Genomic DNA, 24,542 nt, shown 5'->3' with positions numbered 1-24,542 from the left:
CTGTCAGTACAGTCTTCACGAATGACAGGCCTCGTGTTATGCCATCTGTGCTCCATGCCAATTATCAGAATAAAATAATGCCATTTGTGATGCTTCAGTGACTTTCATCTAATGAAAAAGTGCAGATATATTCCTACAATGTTATCAATTCTTTCTCTTGTATTACTGCTTACTAAAGATCGTGACTACCTGAGAGAAAAAAAAAGGCTTCAGGAAAAACATTTAGTTAGAGTTTCAGTGGCGGATCCAGAGGGGGGCGCACCAGGCGCGCACCCCCTCTTTATTTTTTTGTTCAAATAAAAGAAATAAAAAGAAAAAAAATGGCGATGGGGCACTTGCACCCCCCTTTAATTTCGTAAAGGTGCCTCCCCTTTACGGAATTCCTGGATCTGCCCGAGTTTAGAAGTAAGGAATGGAGAAAATCAAATATATTTCAAAACACAAGTACCAAAGTTAATGAAAATTTCACTTAAGATGACAATCAGAATGATTTGTTCCATTATTTACTGCAAAAACTGTTATTTTTGCATACAGATATTTTCACAAACGAGATCACAGACATTTTCATGAGATGTTGCTTTTGCGATTTGACACCAAGACCTTCATACTTCTGTACTACTACCTGTCCTTTCCTAATATTTTTGTGTGCTATCAAATTGGCAGCCCAACAGTAATTTGCAAAATCTGCAAATATTAAACCCTTATGATAATAACAGCATACACTGTAAATACAAGACATCACTGACTTGTTAAAATTGACAAAAGGTGAATTCACAGACAGGATATGCATGACAACTGCATCATCAACAAAGTGTAAGTTATCATAAACACTGGTTGAAAAGAATTTCGTGATGCTGATTCTTGAAGGGAGTACCTCAGCTGAGGGAGGCAAAGATTACATCTTTTGAGTATAAGATGAAAACACTGGACGGAGGCCAGTGAGGTATCTCCTGAATACAGACAGACTCACATCAACTAACTCTGCCCCATTCTTCCCAAAGTACTTCTGTATGGTGGCATTAGCTGCAGCCGTGACCAGCAGGTAGTCATTTCTTGCTCTTGTGGCCTTGACCTCCGCACTGCTTAGTTTCTGTTGGACCTAAAGTGAAAGACAAGAGAGGAAATGTTGCCATCAATGTCAAAATAGAATCAACAACTTCAAGGCAGTGATGTTGTCTCACTTCTTTTTGTGTGTGTGTCATAGTCTGGGTGGTGCATGTACAGTGTCTGTAAGCACGAACTGCCTTTTACAAAGATACAAATGTATGGGAGTATATATGGCGCAGAATTTTAATCACATATTTTCCCATAGGATCTAGGTATACTGGAAAGTATCATTTTTTGCTACTTGCTACTTGCAAAAGATATATCTAATCACTAAATTCATCATTATATAAATCTTTGCTCTGACTAAAAGATCAGAAGTTGATGGTTTCTTTCTTTTTTTTCTGATTGGATGGTACTACAGACTTGCTCAATGTGATATTTACTGACAATTATCATAAAAAAAGAAAGCAAAGCAACAGAAATTTGTTAAAGATTATGCCCTTATACAATGTACATACACACCACCTGCATAACATATATATATTTTTTTTCTCTCTCTCTCCTAAACACAGGATATCTAAGCTGGAACAGGATGGATACTTCTGGATTTCCTTGGGAATTTCCCATGGTAAATGTTTGAAGGCATAATGTGAGTTTTGAGTAGTGTACCATCAGATTCATCAGGAAAAGAGAGAGGAAAAAAATGTGAAAACCACATGTCACTATCAGTGATCAAATTTGGCATGCTTTCTAACTTTACCTCTCCCAGTTCCTGGAAATCATGTTTTGTTTGCTATGCTTGGCTTGTCTGGCCTCGCCATATACAATTGTTACAGCATCAAATCAAGCAGCAAAAGAAAACAGAGGGGGGAAAAAAAGGAAATCACCACCACATGTATAAAGAGATATGTACCATGACATTTTACATGAAGCGCTCCAGTAACAAACTGTGGTCGGACAGCTCATTCACTCTCTGTTTTAAAGGTATACCATACCATGTGTAATGGTAAACAACCTTTCACAGCAAGATATGTCCTACTTTGTATAACCAATATAGTTCAATTCAAAGACAGACTTGTTTGATAAAGGTAGATGAAAATTGGGACAACTGGGACAACTTGTCTAAGTGATCAGAGTATGTAACCCACGACAGCTGCTAGTAGCCAATTTTATGTGCAATGACACATCATGACCATGTTAGCCTTAATCAATTTCAACAAATTAGATAAAGTTATGATGTCACATCCTGCTATTCTCCCAATGGTTTGGACACAGAAGCCATAAAAAGTCATCAATGCTCTGTTATTACAACACACTACTGTAAAACATGATATTTTCGCGTCATGAAATTTCACGAATTGGAGCCGACAGCCTTTTTTGCAGCATGAAATTTTCGCGAGTTGCCTCTAACATTTAATGCGTATAGTGTAGACAAGAACTTTCAAGTGCATCTTAATTTTGTGAATCTTGGCTCTTGCGAAACACGGGAAGGTAGAATGCACGCGAACATTCTTCGTTTTACACTAATCATTTGAGGTGAAGTTTTTCTTACTGCTCTCATCAAAATTAAATGCTGTACAGAGTTGCATGCAATTCAGTGGAAGAATCAGCTTGGATTTAATTCATGTCTGTGATTAAGACTAACATCACTTCTCAGAGACCAATATAATTTTTTCAATATGCACATATAAAACCGTTAAATCCCATAACTGCTATCATTATGTCATATTCTAGCATAACAACTCTGATTAAATTATGAAGCAAATCCTAATCAAATAATTGGTTGAGAGCATACACGTGACCAGGCATTTAGTTTGCCAAACACATAGTCTTACTTATGACTGATCACTAGCACTTTCACATGGCGATCAGGCAACATTTCATTGTTTGATTTACTCGTGATGAGGGGGATTTATCAAACAACAAGGATCTGCTTCATCATTCTATACAGGAAATAATACACATCGTTTTGTTCTGGCATTAGTACAATTATCCACACTCGATATCATCGAAATAGTCCGAACATTCTTGGCTATCGCCTCAGGCATCTTAGATTGTTCCATAGGTACCTTGCATGAGAAATTCATACTAAATGCCCTCACTGTGTATTATCTGTATATCATTCTGTCTCTTTGTTTCTACTCCAATGACAGTCAACACTTAAACACAGAATGCTTGAGGCAAAAAAAAAAAAAAAAATCAGTGTCATTATATTCAAGTCAATTTTGCAACCAGGTGGCTACTGCTCTTCTGTGTGCCATGAGCAAAAAGCACATTTAAAACAGTCTAATATTTCTGATAACATATAATTTCAAACCCTACAGAACATATTGTACAAAAAGTCCTGTGTCATTCTCTTAGAGATGATAGCATGAGAAGCTCTGAAGAAATAGAGCTAAATAAGTTCTGCCCAAGTAATATCACTCGAATTACCCAATTAAACATGTAATGATGGATTTTGTAGTCCGTCTCATTTCTACAATTCTCAGTGGAAAAATGATAGGAACAGTGGGAAACACAACAGGCTCCATGAAGGGTCTTTTTTTGTTGCAAAGTATGATTGTCAAACCCAGAAAATCTTTCACCAAAATAATTCATCCCACCACACAACAACACGTTCCCTTCATTTAAATTCATGATCCTTTTCTTTTTTGATGGGGGGGGGGGGGGGGGGGGGAGTTACTCATCATTATTCTTAGAGAGAAAATTAGCACAAAGATTGAAAACAGAAAGCAATCCAGTTTTGAACATAAGCAGCCATAATCCAATGAACACTTTATTCAAATTTATAAATCACTGAAAAAATATGCTTTGCTCGGATGTTATATATCATGGGGAGAATTTGAGTCTCCAGTTAAACATTTCTCAAATTATTTATGGCTGCATGTCAATGCGAAACAATTTAATATCACCAATAAAAACTCTCATGTCAGTGTTAGGAAAAGGCTTATTATGATGAGAAAGCAATTTATGATGAGGACATGAGTTCTCGAACGAAACTTTAAAAAGGATCCCACGGTCTTTAATGGCATCAGTCTAAAGTGTATGAACTTGTTTGTTTCAGCATTTTGAATACTGTATACGCTATAATTTTCGCGTACATAAATTTCCGCGAATTGCCGCTGTCACACATTTTCGCGAGTGGTTAAATTCGCGATTGGGGGACCAGAGAAAATATGAAGTGGCAATTTAAAGAAAGTGTGAATTTTCAACTTACTAGCAAATAAGAATGATACTAGTTATACACTGCATGAAAAAAACTTATCAAACTCTGCAAACTAGTAAGTTAGAATTCAATATTTTTGAAGTGGTTAAGTCCATCGTGCTAGATTTCTGACGAGTGGTCCCCTTGCGGTAATGGATGGGCTCTCTACAGTATTCGTAAGTATGAGACGTGGACGTGCGTAAACAAGCTTAGCCAGAATGGTCTGTTCGGTAAGCCGTGACATGGTATACTAATACTGAAATGTTCGTATCATCAAGGCAAGGGATTCATTTTGGAAGGTAATATTTTCGCGTGTTGTTAATTTCGCGAATAGCTCCCGACTCGCGAAATTCGCGAAAATAAAACCCACGCGAAATATATAGCGTATACAGTATCTTCCACTTCCTAACCAATTAGAAACTTTCTTATATCATTTGTCAGCCTTACAACTTCTCGTTAACTTCCTTTTTTTGATTGTCTGTGTCTATTACTAAGACTGTCTGTATCAATGGAAAGCGTAAAAATAGACAAGTGGGCCTTTTAAGACATGCTACACATGTATAATGACATATTGCCCCCAGGACTGAGTTGTCATGTGAGCACCTACATATAGGCCAAAGTTTATGGATGAGATCAGACAGGCCATCATATCTCAGCACTACTTAATAGCTCCCTTTTGTTGCTGAAATGGCTGTATAGAGCTTCTCAACATTCATGTTTCATTCTTCCTCTTACATCAAGCCAACTGAGCACAAGACATGCATTCATCATCTTCCCTGACTTCAAAAAGAAGAAAGCCTTTTGTATCATCAAGAGGGAAAAATGCATTTGTTCTACTTTCTCATTTGGCAGCCCTTGAATTACCTTTTCATGTTGCCTTTCATGGTCTTTCACTCTTTTCCCTTTCTTCCTCGCTTTCTCCAAGTCGGCTGCAATTTGCTGCATTTTGTCTTCCATGGCCTTGTAGCTGCCGTGTGCTGCATGGTATGACTTGGTTTCCTGGCAATTGGAGACACATGGGACATTTTCATCAGTGAAAAGTCATGATTATTTGTCGTGTCACTCAGTTTTATGATTATACAGAACATAGTTGACCCTGAAATTGAACTAATAAATGGCATTCAAAGCTGCTTTTGCAATCAAGTGGCATAAATTCATACCACTGGTTGACAAAAAAAAAAGCACTGTATTGGAGATTTTATGACATTGTGTGAATTACCAAGCCATGTTTGTAATTTTGAGCACAGATGTCTGTTAAAGGGATCGTATAGTTTTGGTTGAGACCTAATTTCAGGTTTCTAACATTCTTTGGTTAGATAATGAGAAACTTCTTATGAAATATGAAAGAGCGTGTCTTTTTATGAGGAATTCAACGTTTATTTGATGAAAATTGGTTTGGAAATGGCTGAGATATCCCAAAAAGGGCGATTCTAATAAAGTGTGGGACCCACACTTTATTACGATTGCTTTGTTTTACTTTGTTTTTGGCTGTTTCAGTCATTCCAAACCCGATTTTCATCAAATTAGCTTTGAATTCCTCTTAAAATGGTATGCCCTGTACTATACCATAAGTATTTTCTTGGTATCTCGCAAAAAAGTTAAAAGCTCAATTCTCATCTCCACCAATACTGTACTATCCCTTTAACACAATCTGAAAACACACTAGAATGTTATTTTTGGGGACTTCCTGGAATGGTCTGTTTTCGCGAAGTATCAAGATTTTTTTTTCTCATGCAGGAAACTTCCTTCATCTCCCACATGTTTTCTACTTGCCTCCTACGCAAACATTATGACTAAAAAGAGGGTATATGCAGCCAGTGCAATCAAAATAGAAGCTGCTCAAAGAGGTCTATTAAGATGTCCATGCTATGTCGTCTGAAGGAGTTTATTATTGAACTGCATGCATCACATTTCATCCAAAATATCCTGCATTTGAAGCTTAAAAAATGAAAGGACTTCTCACTTTTAATTTCATTCTCATTAATCAATTATTGTATCTTCTTGTATTATCACAAAGGTGTCATTTGTGATAACATTGTCATGACGACTTGAAAGTTGCCCTATGTCTGCCACATAAAAGGTCATTTCAAACTACAGTGAGTTCATTTCAATCTGAGACTCCCACAATGATCTGCCTATAGAGAGTGGCAACATGTACGAATGTGACTCCATATGTTACTTTATTACTTCATGGAGAAGGCCTCAATTCATTAGCATTAGATACAATGAAAGCTCATTAAATGGTTTCAATGATTCAACACATTCTCAAACCACATCTACAGGTGTAATAAAGGCAATAAAAACTGACATAGAGACAATTGTTCAATGGTCACACAGGCTGATACAAATTAATACACACATACACATATATACACAAACATGATTACTGATCAAAATGTTTCATAACTTCCTGATATAATGTCCATAACTTGAATAATGTTTACATATACATTTTGCTCATACTTTTTTTAATCATTGATCACACACTAATGTTTCATAACTTTAACTTTAACTTTCTTGGATTTGGAATACTATACTTTCTGTGATAGGGTTTATTCATTTGCTTTTATAGCTTCATATTTACATGTAAAAATGTTCTTTCATATCACGTCATGTTCACCTAAAATAAGATGAATAATAAACCTGTGTCAAACTACCTACATTTTCTGGTAGTTTCCATAAATGTTCACTGGTCTTTAATGAGATTTACATGGCTAAAGCTTTCTGCCATTCCATGGAGTCACCCTTGGTATTGTTAATATAGCGTATTGTCTGTAGTTGGAAGATCTATGTATGTGCAGCTGTATTATAACTCCATTATAACCCCCAGTGTTTTCAGTGACACTTACCGCAAATAACTCATTCAGTACTCTAAGGATTTCATTGTGCACTTCCACCGTCATTTCTCGACTCTGCAGTAAAGGAAGATAAAAACAAGACAGAACAAATCATTACTCCAGAGATCAATGACAGTTTGACTCGCAGCCCTATCAAGAGTCGCAGACTTTCTAACACTGAAGACTTCATGTAGATCATGCCTTTTCAATGAATGCATTCAGACATGAATAGAACACCTGTTTCACTGTGAAGATCGAGATAATGCCTATCTTACCCTCGTGGCTGGAAAGGATTATGAGCAGGTGAAGCCTTTATGGTTTAATACCACAGTTATTATGTGTTTTCATCTTGCATGGTATGTTACGTAATATTAACCTTGGATTAGTCATCCCACTCAACTAATGCTAACAAAAAAAGACAGAGAGAAAAACATGGTGAGCACTCTTAATCCCAGAACTTTCAAACAGAACATATCAGTGTGTATGAGCATAAAGAGATGACATTGTGGTCCATATTTGTATTCCCACTAGGTGCTCAAAACACTCAAATGGGTACACACTGAATATTTCAACATATTGCATAGGCCGTTATTTTCACGGGTTTTTTTTTTTTTTTTAAATCACTGTGTGATCGCGAATTTATCAACACGTGAAAATGTTGCCACGCGCTAGGGTATAGTGTACGTACGATATCATCAGTGTCAATTCGCAAACTCTCAAAAAATCTCTTACAAATACCTGTGATCTCCTCATTCTTGAAAATATCTGTACGTGAAAATAACAGCTTAAACAGTACATTTGAAATCCATGAAATTGTGACACTTTAAAGAGCCTATCTCAATGGAGGAGACATTGCTATAACTGCCACAACTGATCAAGTGTAGCAACTTGTGCAACTCAAAAAAGACAATATATATATATATATATATATATATATATATATATATATATAGGCCTATATAGCTTGTGCTCACACCAGGTTAACATCTGAGGCATCTCCAAACAACGTGACAACTGATTTGCATTATGGGGACATCTCAACGACATCCCATGTTATCTGTAGGTCACCATGGGTCTCCTCAGGGTTGCCTTGTCTCATCAAGAAATGCTGATGTGGAGACATTGCTGAAATGTCACTGAGATGTCTCCAAGACCAGCTGGACAGTGGAAAAGGTCTCCTACAAAATTGAACTTGCTCAATTCTCCCCGGAGACTCCGCTAGTCTCCAGGAGACATCACGGAGACATCTCCACAACCAGTGGAGACTTGATACAATCACTACAAGCTTGCCACCTAGTCTCCAGGACAATGAGGTACCCACTTAAGGGCTATCACCTCAAAATGCCTTCACACAGTGCACAGAGAGGCTACTGAGGGAGGTACAAGAGATGAGCATATTTAAATAAGAATAGGTGATTTAACAATGATAACCTTTGGTCTATAGGACTGCAACATTGCATACATAGTGCTCCTCATTTCCACTGTACATTAAATGTCACTAGCCTTAAAGTCCAGACAGACAAAGAGAGAGACTTGTTTGCCAAAGACATCATGCTCCTATACATCCTCTCATACAGAAGAGAATATGGCATACATTTAAAGGTGATTTGCCAATATCGAAAGATTAAAATTTTACTTTTTTGGGGGGCAGAGTTTGCTTGAATTTTCATCATTTCTTCTATTTTCTAATCCAGGCCAAAATGGGAGGGGGGGGGGGGGGGGGGAGCTTTCTCTCTGAACAAACAGACAAAATGTCTTAGACATCTTCATATCACGTTGTGCCTAAACAAAGGTTGTTGGTCACATGGCATATAAATGTACATAATAGTATGACATCAGCTGCTTTTCATTAGGCACATGATGAAATTTGAGAATAAAAAAATACCCGAGAAGAAAGCAGATGATTATCACCCACAGTCATAGAAACAAATGAAATGAGAGTTGGTGACGAATAATGGATTCTGACAACTCCCATCGTACACAAAGGTACACACTCATCCATTGTCAATTGCCTTTATAACATGAATATTTAGTGACCCATGCATTACACAAAGACAGACCACAAATTAATGGTGCTTTCAAAACCATTAAAGCGTGGCCAGTCGTAAATATCTTGATTGCCGCGTTCAAGTGTACATGAAAGTTTTACGACTATGCCATGGGCTAGGCTGTGTGTAATCTGCACCGCACAAGGGAACCGCACAAGAGAACCACACAAGAGAACCGTGTGACACATGCTGAGCATGACTGTCTGATTCACACCCCTCCAGTCAGAATTTTTTCTGCCTTTGGACTTCCCCCAGTCCGTCTATCTGTAGGGCAAATCAATACTCCTACAATACTCCCACGGGCCTTAGGCTCATTTGGTGTGATGAGAGGAGGAGGAGAGGGCTGATAGCACCTCCAAACACTTCAAGAAGATGGTTGCTGCATCCCTTGATGAGTTCACCAGACGGGGAAGACTTCACTTCCCTCTCAAGTTGGTAAATATTTACAATAATTGTACAATCCTACCTCTTGCCCTTCCTCCCCCTACTCTTCTCCCTGATTATGCCTGATGAAGATTACAAATTTGTATCTAATCAGAATTGCTGATGCTGAGATGGTGGGGTAAAATGGCTGAACTGGAAAAGTACAGTGGGGGAAGATGAGAGTTTGATTAATGTGCATCTCAGAATCCAGCAATCTCAGATGAACATAGCAAGCATAATCCCTCCATGACATCATTGCTACATGATATCACTGCCATGTCTCAACAGCTCATTCTCTCTACCTAACCAGACAGAGAGCTAGCATACACAGATTGGTGAGAGATTAAAAGGAAGAGTTCATCTATCCAATACTTCCTAGAAGGACTCAATTGGCACCATATCACACTGCCTCAGTGCAGTATGTATGAAACCACCATCACACTAAAATGATGGCAAACATCACCCCCATCAGGATATTACCACCAGGGAACATTATCCTTCCTTCCTCTGTATGGCCTACCGTTATGGAACCCCCCCCCCCCCCAAACCTTCTACAAACATTCTCTGAACATGACCAGCATACTCCAAAGACTTCCATCTGTATATCATATTACAGATTCCCCCCCCCCCCCCCCCCCCCCCAATGTGGCCTTGTGCCCATCAACATTCCCCACAGTGCATTGTACCTTCTCACCATTGCAATTTACTTTCCCTTTGATACATACTTGGAGTGCCAAGTTCTAATACACACAAATTGGACCCAGCTGTTCTTCTGGAGAAAAAAAAAGGAAGGAAAAAACCCATGGATCTTTCTCCTTTATTCCACCACAACTGTAATACAAACCTAATCAAGGTACTGTAGGCTGTATAATTCTAAGATATCATCTTGCATTTGAAAACAAATCTCATATTTTATGATGAGTTAATCAGCATTGATGACCCCACTCCAAGGCTGATGAAGCTAAATTTTCTATGTGTGTTTTGTTTTTGTCTTTTGAGCTCACATTCCATTTCATATCTGCCAACAAGAAATGAAAATCATGATTTCTTTCTTGTTCCTTCAGTTCTTTGAGCGCTTATGATTGCAATGAAAATTTTAATACTACATTGTGTTGGTAAATTTATCCCATATCTATGGTATATTGTTGCAAATGCCACATATTTTGTAAAGCATTTATCTAACAATTTTGGACAGGAGCCTAGTATTCGTGAGTGGTTCAATTCACACCCAAGAAACACAATACACTGTAGATGGATGGGATACACGTAGGAAAGAAATATCCCTTTTCAAAGGAAAAATTACAATTTCTCACCTGAGACATGGTATACATGGCAACCTTTTCTTGAATTTGGATTTTGAAAATTCTGCTAGCAAAATCCATGAAAATAAACCATGTAGGGGCCTATACAGTACATTACCAGTCGATTCAAAGTACAGTGACCACACCTTTCATTTGATGCTTGCAGTATGTTACTAGTATAGGCCTATGTTTCTTGTCCCCCCCCCCCCGCGCTTCAGGAAACTAACAATGAAAAAAAAATTATCAAAGCAATACTATGTATTTGCAAAACACTCCCTCCTCCCATTTCATTGTAAAGCTCCATTCAACTTTAACATAGTCTCAGTATCTTTAAGGACATTCACAGAATATGGAGGTTCTCCTTCTCAACACATAAGTTGACAAAATTGCATAGTTTTTTTTAATTCAGCTCCATCTCCAAAATATTCAGACAGAGACTAGCACTCCTCTTCTTCAATTCAATCACAGTTATACTTGCCTGAGCCTACACCATTCCCTGCATTAACCACTCATACAAAAACCTAGATGCACTGCAGATGAAATCTGAAATTGACTACATGCAAACACAATTCACATTTATGTCGAGCCATCTCCTCTCATCCTATAATGCAATCTTCCTCAGTCCATGTATTAGCTAACACAACAAATGCATCTAGTTTTCTTTAAGCCACCATGACATGTTGAAGCAAACTACATTGAAATTATGAATGGACTGTCAATCAGAGGCACAGAGTTGCTGCAGGGAAACTCAAACCATAATACCTCACCCACTGCCTATTTCTCATTAATGAATGGAAATCAGCTTGGCTCTAACATTCACTTAGCAAGCTGACTTGCACTTATCAGAACTGTTATATTATATATACATGAACTATAGTCTTTAGGGAAACATTTCATATATTTCAATATTTTGTATTCAAGTAAAGTGCCACTTACAGTCCAAATTCATTAGCTATCCATATGCAAGAAGAAAAGAAGGAATTTCATCAAAATAGAATACAAAATAAGACAGTTATAAAATGTGAATGTTTCCAAAATTTCCACTGAACAGTGAAAGTGATCTCTGGAATTAAAGTCTGACAGTGAGAAGTGAATTGAAGCTCAACATGATGCAAGCAACAAAGCTCTTTTTAGGGTAGAAGAAACACAATAATGATAGAAAAAAAATACTAGTGTAAATTAGTGTACATATATCAGTGTATGGCTTTGCTGATGATAAGCCATGAATACCAGAGATGTATCTTGTGAGTCATTAGCATGTTCTCATCACACACAGCACTGCCCATGCCTGGACCAAGCCCCTTCTGTTGAGCAATCAACATTCAGCCGACATCACTGTGAATCTGGCAGTGTTGCAATATCAAACTAGATTACTCAGTTCATATACCGTAAATGTTGAAACTTTGCAGTGTGGAAATTTTGCACATTTTGCGTGGCTAGAAACTAGCGCAAAAATAAATGCACATCAATATCTTTGCTTGTTATACGTAAAGCTATTTGAAATTCATCTTCTCCTGCAGAGGGCAAAAAATGACTCAAGTGAAAATTTCACCTTTACAGTAACATGTTGCATGATAAAGCAATATACTGATTGAAGCAACTGAAGCAATATAATGATTGAAGCAATTTAATAATTGCTAACAATCGATTACACCACTACATGCATCAAAAGAGGCTGCCGACAGTCCAAGGTTCTGCATTTCAAGGGCTACTGTGGCATCAGTTTGCAACATTTTGTTGCTATTTTGTAATTTGCATCAAGACCAACCGATGATCACTCCATATTCCAAGAAACATCACAAAAGAAGTGTAACTGTATTTACTGACTGTGAGAGGTCTAGAATTTAGTTTGAAACAGTGCATGAAGGATAGCCTTATGCTGGAAGAAAAACATTTGCCTCATTGACACTCCATTTTCATATCATCTCTGATGTGATACAGGATTGAGTACATACAAGTTGCATTACTTCCCCTAAAATGCCTAACAGAGTATTTCACTTGGCAAATCATCACCCTAGTGAGCATACACTAATACAGATGTATATAGGACAGAACATTATGGTGTCGAAGCAGACATCTATTGAGGAAATAGTCACTCACGCTGCATTCCTTGAACAAAGACTTTCAGACATCAAAACCACTTAACTGTCAAGACCAACCATCCCACCCTTTTCATGGTCTGATGCTAATGGATAATAGGCACCAGTTTGTTGTTGTACCACACAATGACAAAATGAATATGGCATAATGGTTCAGGTTTAGCCAGGTCATGCACCACACAAAGAGATGCCCAGCACCCAACTTGTAGTAAAAAGGATAGTATCCTGGATCGGGGTGGTTCCTACAGGATGCACACAAGAATAGTACATATATACAGTAGTATCATGGTTTCAAAGTTTATTTCCTAAAACTGAGAGTACAAAGGTCCCAAAACATACCACTGCATGCAATTCTAAACTTGGATTTTGCTCACTATGTATACTGTAGTCCTGGTATCCAATGGAGTAGATTCTTACCTGAAATTCAATTGCTTGCTCCATAAAATCATAACATTTACTTGTATGTTTTTAGGGAATCTACACTGTACTAGCAGCACCCGTGGAAATCCACAGGTCTGAGGGGTTTTATTTTTTTTCTCATAATTTTACGATTTTGCACATTTTTATTGAAGAAATAAAAAGATAAGTCTTCTCATTCTTTCGTTAATTGTGCTGTCTTCTAAATGACCACCCTTCCCAGAAATTTAATAATACATTTTTGTAGTATGTGCCCAGCGATCCGGTCCATTGGTAGGGATCATTCCCGCCACTACTTGCTGTTATTATAGAACTTGAGTTTCGAGGGGTTATTTGCACCCGTTGAAGTCCAACAGTTGTCTTGTTGCCCCTCACCCCTCCCCCCCCCCCCTCACGCACACACACATTTCCACCTCCGCAGGGCAAAAAAACAAAAACATTCAGGGAAAATTACCAAAAACGCAAATGAGATTCCCCGAAAGTTCTGCCCACAGATTGTTCCCGTCAAAACGGGAAGATATTAACACTATGACTTTGATTACCCCCTGCTCTTGCATCCACAAAGGCACCCATGGGAATCCACGGCTGGTCTCCAGGCCTCGGTTTGTTTGTTTTTTTTCATATTTCTTTTCCCCACGTTATGAGAGAAAAAAGAAATATTTTCGTCTTCATTTGCTCCCTCCTTTTTATTTTTAATAACCAAAACTTGGCTTGATATATCATAGAACCATCATCTGCTTCAGACTGTACATTATCATAATTAATATTAGGCCTACAATTATTGCTCCTATTATTGTTATTATTATTATTGTTATTATTATTATTATTATTATTATTATCATTGTTATCATTTGGGGAGGGGGAGATCATAGTCATCAGGTTTAATATGCTCCTGTGGGAGTAGGGTCTCATGACCTCGTTTGTTTTTTTTTCTTTAATATTTTTCCCCCATGTTATGGAAGAAAGAAGAATAATTTATTCATCTTCATTTGCTCCCTCTTTTTTTTCTTTTTTTTTTGCACCAAAACTTGGTTTGATAGACCATAGAACCACACATTCTATTTCCACTTGTAATTTTAAAAATAGGCGGTCGGCAAAATGAGGTTTTCCCCTACGTCCGCTCATCTTATGAATATGTATGATTACAGCAGCTCTGCAGTAAACGAATGGACACAGCTGCGCGTGTAATCTGATATGGAAGGGTACGATCGGCAAATATATTTAGCCGTCCTAAACAGTCTGCGTACAATGACATCGGACTTGAGAGCAAACGGCGAGCAAACTAAATAACGTACCTGAGCTGCATAGTATTCTGCAGTTGTGCAAAATACAATTAAATAACAACGTTCGTTGTTTTCATTTGGGGACGCCAATGGTGAACTGTACGTAAATGCCCTTGTAGTCCATATCACGCGCACGCAGATATAGTGCTTCGTGTAACCATCGTCAATACATTACACACCCGTAACAGGCGGAGGCAAAGGTACATCACAGAAATATACACACACTCAGAGTGTGTAGAGTTCTGTGAGGTACATTGTGTGTGTGCGTGCGCGTCCGCCGGAAGATGTCAGAGATTTCGCCGCATCCATCATCTTTAGTATCCCACTGTCTCTGCAAGCTAAAAGATGAACGGTCGAGAAAGCAGGAGTCCAGCGCAGGATCGGTGGATATTAAAACGCTCGGCTCTTTCGTCACGCACAAAAATGCATTATGCATCTATCTAATTAATTTTTCTTTTTCGTCCTCGACGTCGACACGGAGGCGGAGCGGGGATGGAACCCGCGCCATTCGATGCAGGATACTCTTCTGCGGCCGACGGCACCGGTCGCAGCTGCCCGGAGCCGACGGCTCAGGAGATAGAAAAACCAGCAACGCCGGAATAAAACAGGAAATACATAAGGCCGCAACAACAACAACAACTTCGAGTATTATGATAGTAGATGTTCCTGACAGTAATGGGGATCTACTGTAAAACACGATATTTTCACGGCAGGAAATTTTCGCGAAGTGGAGCCAACGGCCTTTTTCGCGGCATGCAATTTTTGGGAGTTGCCTCTGACATTCAATGCATATAGTGTAAACAAGAACTTTCACATACATTTTGATTTTGTGAAACTTGGCTCTCGAGGAATCGCACAATTAAAAATGCTCACAAACATTCCTCATTTTACAGTATAGCGCTACCTAGGACACACACATTTTATAACGATGCATACCTTCAGGATTCTTTCCCTTCTACTCTCAATTCATATACCAGTATTAGCAATTTCTTAAAGATTATTTGTGCATGCACGGTGTGTGTACTCAGTAAAGCCCAGATTAATTTGATTGCACACACTTGTTAATTCATAATCAACATCAGATATGCAAAATTTGTTCTGGTTGAATTACTCTTTTTTTTTTGGCACTCTGACAATAGCACAAGATTCTGTTTGTACTATTCATGTGAAAAAAAAAATTAGTAAGATTTATTTGAAGCATGAAAGGAGTGGTTTCAAACAATACAGATTGCAAGGTTACATTGTAAATGTACCATATTTTGCAAATGAATTCAAATTACATTAGGCCTATGTTGCTCTTGTTGTATTTTGGGGTGTACTAGTTTTTGTGTTAAGAATGCGCTATTGTTTGGGTATTACCCAGTTATCCAATCTGTACACTGACTTTATATTGTTACTTTACAGAAAAGCTACTATACCAACACTTTACAAGGTCTGTGGAAACTGAATCTGATTATGATACTGATAGTAAGACTATCCATTACCCCAGGTACATATGGATACATGGTTTACATTTGCATATGACATTTCACGATTCAGTTTTCTTTGTCTTACCAAGCCTGGGCCCCATTGCAAGAAAGTTGCAATCAATTGCAAATAATTGCTAATTTTGAAACAACCATTCTGATTGGCTCAGGGTCTGCCCTATTAAGAAGACATGCATGCAACAATGATTTTGATTGGCCAGTGACAATCAGTTGCAAGTTGCGTTTAAACGCAAAGTTTCTAGCAACGGGGCCCTGATCTATTTACTCTTTAAGCCCTACATATCAAGTGTAACAAGGCTTCTACCAGTGATCTGAGGTATTCAAATTCCATGGAAGTAGGCATCATAGTCCTTGCATGCCCTTCATTAGCTATGGGGTGGTTCTGGTTTACTGCCTGTAGGCCTTGGCTGAGGTGAAGGGAGGCGTCTGTATTCTGTGCCTCAGGTGTGCCAGTAGCAAGCATTGCCTTTCCTGTTCTTCCATGGATGAACCTACAACTGTGCATAATGCAGCTGAGACTACATGTAGTACCACTGCTTTATGTACTGCTATTCTACTATCATGGGTTGATATGTTGCAAAGCTGGGTTGTTTGTTTTGTTTTGTTTTGTTTTGTTTTGTTTGCTTTGTTTTGTTTTGTTTTGCTTTTTGGTTGTTGTTGTTGTTGTTTTTTGTTGTTGTTGTTGTTGTTTTTTTTTTTTTTTTTTTTTTTTGGGGGGGGGGGTGGATGAAAGCCCTGTTTCCTGACCTATATTCATTACATGTTCTTATGAATATCATTCATCCCTTTGCAAAATATGCAGTATTTCCATCATGTTGTACCGTGCCTGTGATGTCGCAAGTCCTTTGAATCATTGCATTCATATATTTAGCTTTAGAGGGCAAGTCCAAGATAAGGTCCCCTCAGAAGGCAAAATTTCATCTTCGATCAATATTGACATGTTTGGTATCATTTTGAAGCTTATGAGTTGAAGTTTTGATTTCCATGGAGGAAAAAATGATATTATGTAAATTTATGCAAATTTCAAGGGCTTCATTTGCATAAATGTGAAACACAGCGTTACGTATGGGACATTTATAAAAATTCATATTAATTCAAAGGAAAGCAAATGATATTTGATTTATATGTGGACATAAGAAGTTCATCACATAGTTTAACTTGGTATGAAAATTTAGGGATTATGCAAATGATTATGCAAATTAGCTCGTGTCCTATCATGAGATGTCCCATACGTAACAAAATGAGGTCATTTTTTTAGGTTTTTTCTAAAATTGCTAAGGTTATTTTAATGCCCTTTTGGAAAGTTCTAATTTATTGTTTAGAGAAATTAAATACCAGAGAAAAAAGAAAAAAAAAGTAAAAGAAACATTTTTTATTAGGCATTGAAATAATGTTGCGTATGGGACAAATGCGTTACGTATGGGACATCCTCATACATATTGCATGTGAATGCATGTAGCTAGCTGGGAAGGTCTCTCAGTACACATATGGTCAATCATCCTGAAGAAAGCATCCCAACATTGTAGCTACTTTTTGAGTTATAGACACTTTAAACAATACATGAACTTGACTGAACAATTTTCAGAAAGGGGGAGGGGAAAATGGCAAAATACACAATGAAAAATCAGCATTAAAGGGATGGTATAGTTTTTTGTAGAAATGAGGATTCAGTTTTCAACATTTAATGAGATGATTGGAAACCAATTATATGAATTACTTAAGAGCATACAATCGTAAGACTAGAGGAATTCAAAGTTTATGTATGGAGTTCGAATTTGAAATGGTCGTAAAAAAAAATAAAGTAAAATGATTTTTTTATTTATTGCAAGTGATACACAAATTGTCCTTATTCAGTTTTCAATAGTAGCCACAACAAAATTCATGGGTATACATACTGAGGTGTGACTCGAATCAATGACCTGACTGCTAGACAGACATCATAATCTACTCGATCACTGGGGTTCCATGCAGCAGGTATTGCTTATTTATTAAACTTGATATTTCTTGTGTCAAGTTGATTTTTATTGAAACTGAATGGCAAACTGCCCTTCATCATAGGAAGTAAACACTTTAAACTATTCAATTTTTCAGTTGTAACTATCCTGATAAAAATAGGGCATACATACTAAAGGTTGGTCATAAAAATATAGAATATGATTAAATGTGATTATGATGGTAAATATCTGGGGAATATTGTTCCCTTGTCAATCTGGATCAGTATTTGAGTAATTTCAACTGATTCCACCTCAATAATTATGCAAAAATTTGTTTATGGGTATTTTGCAAAATTATTTTGCAAAATACCCATAAACATGGTTCTCCACACACTAAACGAATGGGGGACAAAGGGCATGCATACCCAGGTTGGTCATAAATATATAAAAATATGATTGAATATGATTATGATGGTGAATATTTAGGGAATATTGTTTCCTTGACAATCTGGATCAGTATTTGAGTAGTTTCAACTGATTTTACTTCAATAATTATGCAAAATACCCATAAACATGGTTCTTCACACACTAAATGAATGGGGGACAAACTGTCCCATACGTAACTGTCCCATACGTAACGCGTCATGTCTGTCTTTAATTAGAACCTGTAATTAGAGCTTTTTGCCTAATGACATGAAACTTACCTGTGATAATCTTGAGTGTTGTGACTTTCATCACAGTGAGTTACAAGTTGTAGAATGATATACTTTCAGAGAGTTTTGAGGTTGAAAAAAATGTTCAAAAAAACAAAATTTTTCTGGTCCCATACGTAACGGCACATATTTTCTCTTCTAGAATATAATTGTCAAGGTAATTTTTCTCAATTTTTTACATGATTATACTTCTCCTAGATATCAATCACCATGATGAAGTTCAATATGATCAAAGGCCATTAACACTATTTTTCAGGTCATAAAAGTCTCTGAATGTCCCATACGTAACGTGCGCGTTATCTTGGACTTGCCCTAGAGACAAAACCCTACAGATGTTTATGCTCATGTTACTGTAGCGTGCAAAGATCATTTCCCATGGGAACCAGTGGCTGATTTGCACTTTCTCAAATATAAGCACATTCTTTCCTGTTACTAAGATTTTAACGTTGTTTTTAATACTGAAAGATAACCAGGAGGAAGGAAAAGTATATAGACAATTTTGAAGTCAAGCAATAGGCCTATATGATCATTAACTGTACAGAAACTGTCGTGAGATAATTGCTATGTATAATACATAGAATTCATTGTGTCAAATATAATGCGTAGTGGAATGTATCCGGTAATATATTATACAGTACTTGTACAGTATCAGGTAACAAATATCTATTTCAAGATTAAAAGTCCACAATTTGTCTTGAGTGAAAATGAAAAATTCTATGAAGTACGAATTGTGTGAAATTGCAAAATAGATTTACAAGTTGTGACACAAAAAGTTTAACAAGCTAAAACACATTTATTAAGGACTAGCATTTATTGTTGTGTTGTTTTTTCTTTTTACTTGAAAGTTGATGCTTTTGTCAGCATTTTTTTTTTCATGGCACAACTGTCTTCATACTCAAGGTTTATAATGTCTTCATGTTGACATGATCCCAGAGGTCAGCCCAAAACCTTTATATCTACTCTTGTCAATCAAAAACATTTAACAGGAACCAGTAGAAATTCATTGCTCTTGAAGCTACTAACAAACACATCAGCCTTCATTCCACATACTGGTACACAGGCACATTTCACACAAAACTACAAATGTAGCAGTATCACTTTACAAAGAGCCAGCAACTGAAGACTACAACATTATACACTCTCCCCTTTGCCTTGGGTAATTAAAACTCACTGCAAGGCAAATGATTTCAAAGGACACTTCGCTCTTAAAAGTACAGTAGCATTTCTTGAAAGCCAATTCAGGCAAGTAGGAGACAGGGTACTGTAAAACACAATATTTTCATGGCATGAAATTTTCACGAATTGGAGCCGACGGCCTTTTTCGCAGCATGAAATTTTTGTGAGTTGCCTCTAACATTCAATGTGTATAGTGTAGACAAGAACTTTCACATGCATTTTAATTTTGCGTATCCTGGCTCTCGCGAAATTTGCAGAATTAAAATGCATGCGAACATTCCTCGTATTACAGTATATCATTTCCTTAATGCTTTTTGGTCACCTGTATGGAAGAAGACCAATGAATGATATTTCAGTGTGACTTGTATTCACTTTTTTCAACAACAACTAGCACCAGTGAAAAGGTGGGCAGGACTACAGTTATACAGAAGGCTGTGTTGGGAGACAGAGGCATTAGAGAGACTCCCAGCAGATCTGATGTTACCCTGGTCCTTGAAGAGCTAAAGGGGTAGTTCAGTTTTGGTTCAGATGGGACTGCAACTTTCCAACTTTGTGTGTGTGTGTGTGTGTGTGTGTGTGTGTGCGTGTGTGTGTGTGTGTGTGTGTGTTTGTGAGATAAAGCAAAACCCCTTATGAAATATGAAAGAACATGTAATTCTTAGAGAAATTCAAAGTTTATTTGATGAAACTTGGTCTTGAAATGGCAGACATATCCAATGAGCGTATCCGGGCAATTACCCCCAGAGGGCAATCCCCCCCCCCCCCCCCCCCCGGCTAAATACTGGTTAGTGGTAAAGTTAGAATAAAGATTAGGGTTAGGTTTAGGGTTAGGAGTTTGGGTTAGGGTTAGGATTAGGTTCAGGATTAGGATTAGGATTAGGATTAGGGCCAGGGGAAGGATCTGGGGTAATTGCCCAGGGTGTAATTGCCCTAGACCCCCAACGAGGCAACCCTAATAAACTGTGACAGGCCACGACTTTTATTAGGATTGCTTTGTTTTACCTTGTTTTGGGATATCTCAGTCATTTCAAAACCAATTTTCATCAAATAAACCTTAAATTCCCCTTAGAATTGTATGCTCTTTAACATTTCATAGGGAGGTTTCTAAATATCTCGCTAAACATTAAAAGCTGAATCCTCATTTCAACCAATGCTATACCATCCCTTTAAGGTAGAGGGGAAACAATGAACCCTTCCACAATCCTCCAAGAACTTCTTTTTACATTCATTTACATACAAGTTTCAAGCTATTTGTGTTACTTTTGTGAATCAGAAAGCAAAACTACAATCTCTTTTTGTCTATTGTGTTTCTAAAAATACATTTGGCCAGTCACAGTCCAGAGGTATTTTCCAATCAAGTTTTGCTCGATTCTACTAGAATGCATAATTTGTCATCTACAAAATTTGAACCATTTTTTTTAAAGGGGGGAGGAGCAAAATCAAAATATCCTGTTTTTACTTAACTAAACGAGAGCAAGCTAGTCAAATATGAATATTAATGTGTATCAATTAGAGACATTTTCATGTGATAATGCGCTATATAGATATTGTGAATTATTATTATTATTGAATACACTTTTAATCCAGAGTGTCTCGACACATAGAGCTGTATGTTAGATTGATAGGCTACATAGGCCTATATGGAGTTTGAAACATAGCTGTTTTTAATTAGTGCTGACTATATAAGGAGTTTGAGACACAGTTGTTTTAAATGGAATGCTGTTTGGAGTTTAAGATCGCAGACTCATTTCAGAATCTAAATGGCTGGTAACTCTAAATATGATTAGAAACATGTTGCACAAATTTGATTTCATGTATATATACACTGTACATATTGGCCATCTTATAATGGACATAAACACACCAATAGCTTTCCAGCTGGCATCATGTGTACATGTCCTACTTTCTATTCCAAATTTATCTCTTTTCTTTTCTTTTTTTTCATATAAACTCTGGGCACAAACAATGTTATTGCCTGAATTCAAAAAGGAAGTTTGAATCAAATCCATGGTCTAAATTAAGTCCATAGATTAAAAAAGTATGAAATAGGTAGACTCTTCATACACACGTGTCAGCGCACGTTAATTATTGGATGTCTCTTGGCATATGTCATCTACTATGAACATTAACACAAATAAAATTTGCATAATATGTGGGCTAAACTAAAACTACTTTTTGACTTTGGGCCTATGTTTCTGTTTGATGTCAAATATACAACTATAGATGGAAAGAAGCAATACATTGTATTGTACCAGTGCCTTCCTTGCCAGAGATACTGCACAATCAGATAGGATGCACACTCTCTTGAAGATACAGTCATGGTGTTCCTACATGTAGTCAATAACATGAGCCTCGGATACAGTATGTTATATGACAAGCCATTACAATTCTGACAAGAGGAAATAACTTGAGTGGAAGCAAAACTACAATGCGGTTGGAGGAGATGATCATTTTGCTACGGAAGAGAATACTTTGTGAAGTATTCTATCATAATAAATGAAGTGGTGTCTGCAATAACAGAATAAGTGCTTGTAAGTATCTTGTCTGAACCTTATTTATGAAGCCACTACACAAAGGTTAATAAACTGTAGTTGGGGCTGCCTAATTATCTAATAAAGCTACAATGTAGCATCACAGCATCTATATACCACTCCATTTAGAATTCAGTACCTTAATTGCCTTTAAATTATGTTAAGGGTTTTTTCCCTCTCTCTCTCTCTCTCTCTTTATTATTCATCATTTAATGCACTACAATGTACTTACTTAATTATGTAATTGTGTTTTTTTAATCTTTTCCCACACACTTGCAGTGCACTTCCAATTGTTTGAAGTGCAAATATTTGTCTAGACTGCTGTATGGGGTTAATTACAAATGTACAGCTCATTCTGAATCAAAGGAATAACATTCGGAAGATGAAACTGTCATATGTATGAGTTTAGTCAGAGGGATGAAGTTTCTATAGAGTTCAATGTAATCTACCAGAAGAACTACAAATATTTGTATGATGTACAGTCACTTGAATGCCAGTGAAAACAACAATCCACAATGCTGAACGAATGTTGCTGCTGTTAGTGTTGTATGGCTGTCATAGCCACATTACTCATTAAACTGCAATGCTGCTTTACTTGTAACAACTTGTGGTTATATCCAAAACAGAATGAGGCATCTTTGATGAGTGATACTACCACCACATCAGTCAGATTGACACTGCTATGGTTAAAAAGTTATCCATGCAACACAGCATTCATTGATGACTTTACAATTCTACCTGCTATAACTACTATTAGGACCTACATTTGCCTCATATGCCATCAATTTCAGGAATTTGTTGCCTTTGTTCCACTTGCACATGTGCACAGTGGCTATTATCTCTGGATATCTCCATTATTTTTAATTTCTCATCCGATGCAGTACACAAACACATCAAATCTTGCAGAGTCAAGAACAGAACAATTTGAGCAATGTTCAACCTATAACTAGGCAGATACTGAAGATATCCCTGAGTTGTAGCAAAGATATCATGTTCCCCTTGCACACAGACAGACAACATGATGGAGAGTGAAGGCTGATAATGATATGCAGTAAAGGAGGATGAATGACTGCCCTATGACTTGCTCTCTGTGAAGGCAATCATGATACTGTGCTCTCTAGGGAAATGGACTGATGTTGATTTGTACATCATCCTATGACTAGCACAAGGTGTATGCAGACTGGAGAAAGATGAAAGTCTTATTCATTTTTTTTTTTTTTTGTGTGCAACATATTTGCTTTCAACCACATATATAAACGGTGAAGAACTGTTCAAATCATACCACATTTCCTTGTCACACAGATAACCTGATTTCCAGCACTTCTCTCCATCTATACCTGTACATGTACTGTGTTACACACTGCCCATTCTAACTATATCACTATAATTTTTTTTCTCATACTCTGAAATCTTTGTAACCTCTTGAATAAGATTTATTTTTAATCGATATAATTAGTGATACAAAAGTTTACAATTGGTAAGTTTTAATGTCAAAGCTTCTCTTGACCCTCACCACATTCATATTTTGTCCAATATGTTACATTAGTCTGTAATTTCTTTACAGTCTATACTTCATGAATTGTGGAAATAAATGAATTAAATCAATGAATGAAGATACACAATAATGAGTGAACATACAAATACAACACGTAATATGATGCAAAATAAATTGTGAGCTCCAACTGAAGAAATCAAAATGTCAAACATGAGTTGTTGCCTACATGCAAACATATTTGGTTGATTCGCATTTACAGCAAAATATTACAGTATTTTGTAATGTGAAAACAAATAATGCCGCAAAATACACAGCAAAAATACCATGGTATTTAGGGTGGTAATTCAAACTTCACACCAAATTCACATGCAAGCTTTCAACGTTATTGTCACAAAATACACTTATTTCTCACGTGATCTAACAAACTTCCTGTTTTGTCCCTCATAGGAGATATGCATATTGTGCATTGTTTACCACAGAGAAGAGTACTTTCTGGCCAGAAATACCATGTGTGTGTGTGTGTGTGTGTGTGTGTGTGTGTGTGTG

General features: G+C 37.1%; 1 protein-coding gene across 1 annotated transcript in view; it reads right to left on the bottom strand.

Moving 5' to 3' along the window:
- LOC139741743 (SLIT-ROBO Rho GTPase-activating protein 3-like) overlaps positions 1 to 24,542 on the bottom strand; it is a 112,600-nt gene that overhangs the window by 34,407 nt on the left and 53,651 nt on the right. Inside the window, exons 4-6 of the mRNA XM_071652328.1 lie at positions 7,102 to 7,164; positions 5,117 to 5,251; positions 971 to 1,099 (exon numbers count right to left, since the gene is read on the bottom strand). Coding sequence (XP_071508429.1) covers positions 971 to 1,099; positions 5,117 to 5,251; positions 7,102 to 7,164 — 327 coding nt within the window. The remainder of the gene's footprint in view (positions 1 to 970; positions 1,100 to 5,116; positions 5,252 to 7,101; positions 7,165 to 24,542) is intronic.

Source organism: Diadema antillarum, unplaced genomic scaffold (genome assembly GCF_040938485.1).
Source record: "Diadema antillarum isolate AM-2024a unplaced genomic scaffold, OU_Dant_1.0 seq00000950_RagTag, whole genome shotgun sequence".
In the NCBI taxonomy this organism is placed as follows: Eukaryota; Metazoa; Echinodermata; class Echinoidea; order Diadematoida; family Diadematidae; genus Diadema; species Diadema antillarum.
The sequence above is the reverse complement of the archived record's forward strand: the minus strand, read 5'-3'. Positions and strand labels throughout refer to the sequence as shown.